At 41.8% G+C, this 9444-nt stretch overlaps 1 protein-coding gene across 1 annotated transcript in view; it reads left to right on the forward strand.

Moving 5' to 3' along the window:
• LOC116705652 (growth arrest-specific protein 7) overlaps positions 1 to 9444 on the forward strand; it is a 62662-nt gene that overhangs the window by 48833 nt on the left and 4385 nt on the right. The window contains exons 7-11 of the mRNA XM_032542015.1: positions 581 to 696; positions 891 to 965; positions 4474 to 4552; positions 5196 to 5324; positions 5908 to 6031. Coding sequence (XP_032397906.1) covers positions 581 to 696; positions 891 to 965; positions 4474 to 4552; positions 5196 to 5324; positions 5908 to 6031 — 523 coding nt within the window. The remainder of the gene's footprint in view (positions 1 to 580; positions 697 to 890; positions 966 to 4473; positions 4553 to 5195; positions 5325 to 5907; positions 6032 to 9444) is intronic.

Here is a 9444-nt window from a genome sequence, read left to right on the forward strand (position 1 = left end):
GGCCATAATCGTGCAGCCCTACTATTTTCTCTCTCTCTTCACGCAGAAACAGCTGATTGTTACGCACCATTTTCTTTCTCTTCCCGGAGAAACAGCTGATCAACGATCTACTAGAAGAAGTGTAACGGAGATGTGTGACATTGTAATTAAATATATAAATGAAAATAGGTTGAGTATAACTGATATTTACTTATAGGCCTATACAGATCAGTCTCAGGTGGTTGAAACTGTAGTGGTGATAGTTAAGTTGCACAACATGTTTATGTGTTTAATGTGTGGTTTAGTTTGAGGTTGTGATTGCATTTCAGAAAATGTTTATGACTATGGCACTTAACTGCACTTAATGTATCTAATTAAATTGAAATCTAACTAAAGCCCTAAATATAATAAATAACATGTAAGCGACTGGTGTGCAGTGAGCCAGCTGGCCTCTGCTTTCCCCATTTTTCATTTTTTTGGTGTGAGTGCCCACTAACACGTTTTATCTGATGTTGCTGCATGACTTCTCTCCCAGAATGCAACAGCGGTTGATTTGGTCAAGGTGTGATGTTCTCGTGTGCTTGCTGTGTTTATCTTGTAGACCGATAAGAAGGATCCACAGGGCAACGGCTGCGTCACAGGATTTGAGGTTTTGCTGCAGAAACAGCTGAAGGGGAAACAAATGCAGAAAGAGATGGCAGAGTTCATACAAGAAAGGTATTAACATCTCCCCTTTTACTTTTTTTCACAATTCAGCCGCAGGTTGCCATGAAAACCGGACAGTTGTCATTAAAACAAACCGTTTCCCCTTTCTGTGCTCATCACTGTGTTGCCCAACACAGGAAACAGCCATGGAAGCAGTCACGTTGCTAAAGGCTGTGTGGTAATGAAACCCTCTGCTTCCCTCTCAGGATAAAGATAGAAGAGGAGTACGCCAAGAACCTCTCCAAGCTTTCTCAGAACCCTCTGGCGAGCCAGGAAGAAGGGTGAGTGAAAGAGAAGGACAGTAGCCTCTCACAAACATGCTCGGATTGACAGATATGTAAAAAAACTGCACATTAACACTTGAAAAAGAAGCCCTTTGCACTATGTAGCTGTTTGGCAACGAGGAGCCTGTAAATTCTATGTTTTAATGCTTCATCCTTCACAGTATAGTGTGTAATAATATGAATGTGATACTTTATTGCACTGTAGAGGACATATTTCAGCCATGAAGCTGTAGAGGATCAGTATCAGATGGTTGACAATCTGGATAAATATATAAATGGCTGAAAAGAAACTCATTTATCAAGAACAGAGTTCTTCCCTTCTATGTTTTCTATCATTTCACGTTGAATATGTTTTGAATGTTGTTTTGTCAAACATTAAATTTTGAGCTGTGGGAAGCTTGACATGGCCATTTTTCTTTTCTTTTTTTGACATTTGGAAATACAGTGAAAAATTGATCATTCCTAGTAGGCTGCAGGCATTTCAGCAGGTGCTACTTTCCACTTAAAGGATCATAAAGTTACCAAAATAATATCAGATAAAACAGACACTGCACTTGAAGTGAAAAATAGATTTACTGATGTTCCTAACATGAATGGATTCAAAATTAGGCCCTGTATGGGTTGCTGGTTCAAGTCCCGTACCGACAAGCTAACCACTGCAGAAGAGCCTGTGAGTGTGTTGAACTGAGAAAGAGCGCCATGTAGTGCTCATGTATTCAACTTTTTCTTTAAGACGAAAAATGTCTTCTTAGACTATATTAAAAGTGTCATAATTAAGCTCTACGGTCTGTTCTGAGAGAAAATGGAGGCATAATGTTGCATATTTGGTCAGGCAGACAGCTCCTCGGTGAGCTAGCCACTCAACTAGCCATCCAGGTGGGACATGGTGGTGTGAGTCTGGGTCACTGATGCTGGGAAACAATACAGCTTCCTGTAAATCACTCAGCCTTTGATCTCTGTCCTGCAGGGGTGGCATTAGATTTGAGTTGAGGAGGCAGACATTGAGTTGTGTAACAGGAAGCTGAGAAGGGGCCCGTCTGACTGAAGAAACCCACCAAGAGAAGAAGCTTTGATTCGGCAGCGTTATTTAACTCATCTTTATTAAGAGATTCCACGAGGACGCGGGGAGAGCTTGTAGCAACGAGACAGAATCACCGCAGCATCACAAGCTGCAACATAACCTTCAAAAAGAAGTTAAAGAAGTTATCTGCCATGCATACATATGTGTTTAATTTCAGAATTCTAAACCTCTTTATCAGACCAAAATCTTGGTGCAAGCCATGTTTAGCTGCCCCCCAGCACTGTTCACATGCATATACAATAAGCCCTCTTGGTTTTAGCACAGTGAAAGAGACTCGAGTGGGATGGAGTTGTCCCATATAGAATCCAGATTATGCCACCCAGCTCTGTCTCTGCCCACACCCAGAAAACTGACACAATCCTTCCATTCTTCTCTGTTGTCAGACAGGACAATCACTGTTTTGTTGCTCAGTTCCTAGCATTCGACCGGCCCAGCCCAGAAGCAGCCATCTATTTATTCCTGAATTTACCATGTGTTTGGTAGAGATGTGGCCTTGAACCATGTGACCACTTTTAATGCTACCAATCGTGCTTCGTGTCACTTCTGTTGGATGGAGGGACTGCATGGTGGGAGTTACAGTACTTTGGGGCGGAGTGATGGTCTGTTCCTTGGAACTCGGAGACTGTAGCGACACAATGGATGTAATTTACTCTGTGAATAGTGGTGCAAGAGCCTGGAGGTAAAAAAAAAGGCTTGTTCCTCCTATGTTTGAAGATGCTGATTCAAAGAATCAAATTGAAAATGTTGTATAAGGAAGATCCATTCTCCATGTGTTAGACCCCAAGGATACACACAGTGCAAACAGAAAAGTCCACTTTAAGTTCCTGCAGGCAAACTCTTGTCTTTGTTTCTGCTCAGACTTGGTGTATGTAAAACATTCACTACAACTTTCAGGTTTTTATTGTTGCGTATATAAATGCATGCAGGTCTCTCAATCCATGTCCCATGACTAGATCTGATTATGTCAGACTGACTGACTCTGTTGTAAAATAAAAAGAAATAATGATGAACCATAGAATGTCAAACTATTTCACAGTTTCATTGTTTAAAACTACAAACCTTGCAGGTGACTTTACTCCGACAGTTTTGGGTGTTCTTCACGTCTCCATTCATTCTTTGACCTTGACCCTGGTGACTAAACCCTGTCTGCACTCTTTTTCATTCAATTTCTACAAATCAAAACACATGTGTGACCTATTTAAAAGACAAGCTAACTTAAAGGACAATTCCGGTTGATTCTAACTATGTTAGGCGTAAATGTGGAGGTCTGTCAGTAGAGAAAAAAACTAACCAATCAGGTCTGTCAGTAGAGAGAAACTAACCAATCAGGTCTGTCAGTAGAGAGAGAAACTAAACAATCAGGTCGTCAGTAGAGAGAGAAACAACCAATCAGGTCGTCAGTAGAGGAGAAACTAACCAATCAGGTCTGTCAGTAGAGAGGAAACTAACCAATCAGGTCTGTCAGTAGAGAGAGAAAAAACTAACCACAGGTTGTCAGTAGAGAAAATTACCAATCAGGTCTGTCAGTAGGGAAAACAACCAGAGGTGTGTCAGTAGAGAGAACTAACCAATCAGGTCTGTCAGTAGAGAGAAACTAACCAATCGGTGTGTCAGTAGAGAGAACTAACCAATCCGGTGTCAGTGGAGAGAGAAACTAACCAATCAGGTCTGTCAGTGGAGAGAGAAACTAAACCAATCAGGTCTGTCAGTAGAGAGAAACTAACCAATCAGGTCTGTCAGTAGAGAGAGACTAACCAATCAGGTCTGTCAGTAGAGAGAGACTAACCAATCAGGTCTGTCAGCAGAGAGAGAAACTAACCAATCAGGTCTGTCAGTAGAGAGAAACTAACCAACCAGGTCTGTCAGTAGAGAGAGAAACTAACCAATCAGGTCTGTCAGTAGAGAGAGAAACTAACCAATCGGTTCTACCTCCACCGAGTTATCCTCCTGCTAGAGTTAGCCCCAACAGGCTTCAACAGGGCAGGTTAGAAACCTGTTTTTATCCTCTAGTGATTCCTTCTGAGAGAACCCAGTGAATCTGACTGCTGGAGATGGGACAGGAAGGAACAAAAGTTGTGTTAATCCAGCTGTGTTTGTTGAGACGCAGGTAGAGAGCTTAGGGACCGTCTACAAACTACAACACAGAAAAGAGATAGAACTAAAATATGTAGGCTATCAATGTAACGATTAAATAAGGTAGTGCTTCCAAACTTACCTCAATTATAATGTGTCTCCTGCTAGTTGTACTACAACACTTACTGTTAAAAAATAAGCAAATGCTTCTTTTAGAAAATGTGTTTGTGTCTCTTTTCTGTCATGTCTCACGTGTAAGCTCTGTTGCTGAACCTTGTGTGTGTGTGTGTGTGTGTGTGTGTGTGTGTGTGTGGGTCTGTATTAAACAGCCTGTGTCCTATCTGTCTTCAGAACTCTGGGGGAGGCCTGGGCCCAGTTGAAGAAGAGTCTGGCAGACGAAGCTGAGGTTCACCTTAAGTTCTCCTCAAAGGTATTTCCTCTGACTTTTCTCCACCTTTAGTCATCTGCTTGATGCCCACACCCAGTCTGGTTCTGCTGGAGCTTTCTTCCTGTTAAAGTAGAGTGTCCCCTGTTACTCCTGGGAATCTTTGTGACTTGTCTGGCTGTCCAACTAAATGTGATCAGCTGAGGAGGCTTCTTTATTTCAGCATCAGGGGGGCAGACCAACCAGCTCATACTAGCTCTGTTTTTGCAAAGTTATATGCAAAGTTTTGGTGTACAGTTGCTAAAACAGTCCAACTGCAGACCTGTCTCTTGGGGACATGCAGCCTGCGAGTCAATAGGAAGAGCGTAGCATCTCTGTCTCCGGAGTGAAGTGTGGATGCATTTAGAGAATTGGATGTTGTGTTTTAACATGACGCCACATTTATTCCAATAAAAGTTGCTCACCAGAGACAATTAGGTAAAAGTGTTTCACATTATTGGGCCTTTATGGCAATTTTTATTGGACCTATGATTCAAATTGTGTTTGTGACACAAACAGATATTCTTTGTTTTTCAGAAGGCCTTGGGGGAAAGTGTCACTTCCTTTGCTGTTTTTTTTTTTAACCTTCTTTTAGCTTAACCTTCTCAGTGCCTTCTACACCATTTAACATTTTGTTTGTGTTGAGCAGCTCCAGAGCGAAGTGGAAAAGCCTTTTCTGGCATTCAGGGAGAACTTTAAGAAGGACATGAAGAGGTTCGACCATCACATTGCCGACCTGAGGAAGCAGCTGGTTGGTCGCTATGCAGCGGTGGAGAAGGTACACACAAACTCTGACACACAAGTGTGTTACTTCTGTCTTTGCAGGATTTCAGGAAACATCTCACTGGTGATTAAAATTCCACATCTCTTCCATAAGTAAACGCCTGTTTTTCTGCTTTTTGTACAATGAAAAGCAATTGGCTGAAGCCTTAAGGCAACTGGAAATCTGTCTCACATCATCCATCAAGTCTGGGACAAAACTGTTTTTAACTGATAAACTCATCTGATGGATGAATAGAGCATTTAAAGCAGGACAGGAAATAAGATACTGGCTGTGTACACAGTCATAAGTCACTGGATAATGGATGATACAGAAACAGTGTGTGGCACAACAAATTATCACTGTGATTAGTTGAAGCAGACTGTAACATTCTTAAAGCTTCTATCACTTGAAATAGAATGATGTTTTTCCCAGAGCACTACATACATGTTTTTAGAAAATATTTGCTGCCAGAAACTCTTCTGGATATGTTAAAGCATTTTCATGAAAAAGGGATAACAGAACGGCTGTAGCATGAATATAAATTGGTGCAGCTGTGAGATGTGAGCATGCCTGTGACTCCTGTCCTCATCTTCATCAGGCCCGTAAAGCTCTGGCTGACAGACAGAAAGAGCTGGAGGTCAAGACTCAGCAGCTGGAGATCAAACTCAGCAACAAGATTGAAGAAGACATTAAGAAGGCCCGCCGAAAATCCACACAAGCAGGTCAGAGCCAGGGGTCAAAGGTCACACTCCAGGGTTACTGTGGGCTCCCAGTCTCGCAGCCCAGCAAGCTCTTATGTGTCTATGAATGTAAAAAATATGGTGGGACCAAAAAAAGCTGTTGACTGCTCATACTGATCAAAAATTGCTCACAATTTGTTATTATGTAAGTGCTTTTGAATTTCCATTTTTAAATGGTCATGGCAAAAGATTTCAAGTGTTCAAGTATTTCCCCAGATTTACTACAGAAGGAAAAGGCTCTTAAAATACAAAAAAGTGTCATTAAAATTCTTCTGTACAGTGAAACTTAGAATGTGTTGGGATTCTTGTAAGCAAAAGTACTTTGTACTTCCCTGAGCTGGTGTTAGATAGAAAACTGTTTAACAGTTATCATTTTATTCAGTGAATGCAGAGTCCTGATGCGAGGGTCAAAGAACAGGAGGGTTTTGGGGGTGTACAGATTGTAAAGCCCTCTGAGGCAAATATACAGTTGTGTTCAGAATAATCACAGTCCAACATCACTAACCTTGTGTTGTCTAGACCTACTCTCTAAAGTGTCCTGAGATAACTTCTGTTACCATTTAACTCTATAAATGGAGTAGAATTAAAAGTAAAATTGAATTGCCGAGGTGCACAGCGTAGTATCTGCTGCCCCCCAGTTTGAGCCTGTAAGGTTACCAAGCGGGTCGTTGTCCTTCCAGATGTTCTTGTCAAGGGTAGCTCCCAGCTAGGTTGGGTTGGGCCGGGCTTCAGCTTTAGCACGCTCAGTTGGATGTGTAGTTCTTTGGCAGGTTTTTGTGTTTGGAGTTGGAACGCACTGGAAACAAACTACAGCAGTTGAACCTCTCCTCCAGATATATCCATCATACTAAAATGAGTTCAATCTTTTATAGAGATATTTTGATGAGACTTATACCCCTTTCACATTAATGGCTCTGTTCGTTGCACATTTAAATAAAATAACATACATGTTGTGCCACTGTTCTTTACACTGAGTTTTAATAATATACTGTATTAAACTAGGATGCTCACAGGCAGCTTCAACAACAGTAGGGAGGAGCGGTTCAATTCATTTCAGTCTGCCAGCAGTGGGTGCCCGGATGTTACAAGGATGTTACGGAGATTAACAGGCAAAACTGCCTTTAAAAACCCAAGGTTAACGTATTCACATAGCTTTTGTTTAATTCTCTCACTCAATTCGGACACCTGTCTGCAGACTGCAGTTCAGTTCGGCTGCAGGGTAGCGCCCATCTCTCTCTCTTTTTCTCAGTCTCTAAATTGAGTCATGAAGCCAACAGCAAAGTACTTTACTTAAAATGAAATCAAACAAAGAAATGTACTCCCCTCGCCTTAAAATAGTCAAAGATCTATTACAGTGGTGTGAAAAAGTGTTTGCCCCCTTCCTCATTTCCTGTTCCTTTGCATGTTTGTACACATTAAGTGTTTCGGAACATCAAACCAATTCAAACAATAGTCAAGGACAACACAAGTAACACAAAATGCAATTGTAAATGAAGGTGTTTATTATAAAGGTGAAAAAAAATCCAAACCATCATGGCCCTGTGTGAAAAAGTGATTGCCCCCCTTGTTAAAACATACTATAACTGTGGTTGTCCACACCTGAGTTCAATTTCTTAGCACCAACCAGGCCTGATTATTGCCAAACCTGTTCACAATCAAGGCATCACTTAAATAGGAGCTGCTTGAACACAGTAAGGTCCACCAGAAGATCCTTAAAAGCTACACATCATGCCGAGACCCAAGAAATTCAGGAACAATTGAGAAAGAAAGTAATTGAGATCTATCAGTCTGGAAAGGGTTATAAAGCCATTTCAAAGCTTTGGGAATCCAGCGAACCACAGTGAGAGCATTATTCACAAATGGCAAAGACATGGAACAGTGGTGAACCTTCCCAGGAGTGGGGCGGCCGCCCAAAATTACCCCAAGAGCGCAGCGACGACTCATCCAAGAGGTCACTAAAGACCCCACACAACGTCCAAAGAACTGCAGGCCTCACTTGCCTCAGTAAGTCAGCGTTCATGCCTCACCATCAGGAAAAGACTGGGCAAAAATGGCTGTATGGCAGAGTTCAAGGAGAAACCACTGCTGAGCAAAAAGAACATCAAAGTCGTCTCAATTTCTCCACAACACATCTTGATGATCCCCAAGACTTTTGGGACAACATTCTGTGGACCGATGAGACAAAAGTGGAACCTTTGGAAGGGTGTGTGTCCAAGTATATCTGGCGTAGAAGGAACACTGCATTTCATAAAAAGAACATTATACCAACAGTAAAATATGGTGGTGGTAGTGTGATGGTCTGGGGCTGTTTTGCGCTTCGGACCTGGAAGACTTGCCGGGATAAAAGGAACTATGAATCTGCTGTCTACCAAGAGATCCTGAAGGAGAATGTCCGACCATCGTTCGTGTACTCAAGCTGAAACGAACTGGGTTTGCAGCAGGACAATGATCCTAAACACACCAGCAAGTCACCACCGAATGGCTGAAGAAAACAAAATGAAGACTTGGAGTGGCCTAGCCAAGCCTGACCTGAATCCTATTGAGATGTTGTGGTATGACCTTAAAAAGGCCGTTCATGCTCGAAAACCCTCCAATGTAACTGAATAGGACAATTCTGCAGATGAGTGGGCCAAAATTCCTCCAGGACGCTGTAAAAGCCTCATTGCACGTTATCGCAAACGCTGGTTGCAGTTGTGTGTGCTAAGGGTGGCCCAACCAGTTATTAGGTTTAGGGGGCAATCACTTTTTCACACAGGGCCATGATGGTTGGATTTTTTTCACCTTTAATAAACACCTTCATTTACAAATTGCATTTTTTGTTACTTGTGTTGTCCTTGACTATTGTTTGAATTGGTTTGATGTTCCAAAAAAACTTAAGTGTGGACAAACAGCAAAGGAACAGGAAATGAGGAAGGGGGCAAACACTTTTTCACACCACTGTATACTAGAGTAACCTACCTCCTTTTCCAGCTGATGCGATAAATATGCAGAGGAGGAATCACTCTGGACAAAATCATCTGAGAAGTGTTGGTTTTTTATACGTGCGTTAGAACATAATCACTGCAAAACAATCATACAATAAGCTTTATTTCTATCTCCCCACTGTACAGATTCAATAACTACAAAACATTAGATCTGCTGGTATACACCTGGACTGGAGTATGTGATGTAAAGTGTTATTTATGCTTCTGTGTAGTATCTACGTATGTCGTTACGTGGAGATACCGACCCTACACCGTAGCCTGATGTGAACCTCTCCAAAAATGTACCTACATGTTGCGGAGATGCACACCGACTCATTTCCGGGTTAGATAGATAGATAGATAGATAGATAGATATTAATCCCCAAAAATGGGAAATTGCGGTGTTACAGCAGCACACGTACATTAGTCACA

The sequence above is a fragment of the Etheostoma spectabile genome, chromosome 17 (genome assembly GCF_008692095.1).
Source record: "Etheostoma spectabile isolate EspeVRDwgs_2016 chromosome 17, UIUC_Espe_1.0, whole genome shotgun sequence".
In the NCBI taxonomy this organism is placed as follows: Eukaryota; Metazoa; Chordata; class Actinopteri; order Perciformes; family Percidae; genus Etheostoma; species Etheostoma spectabile.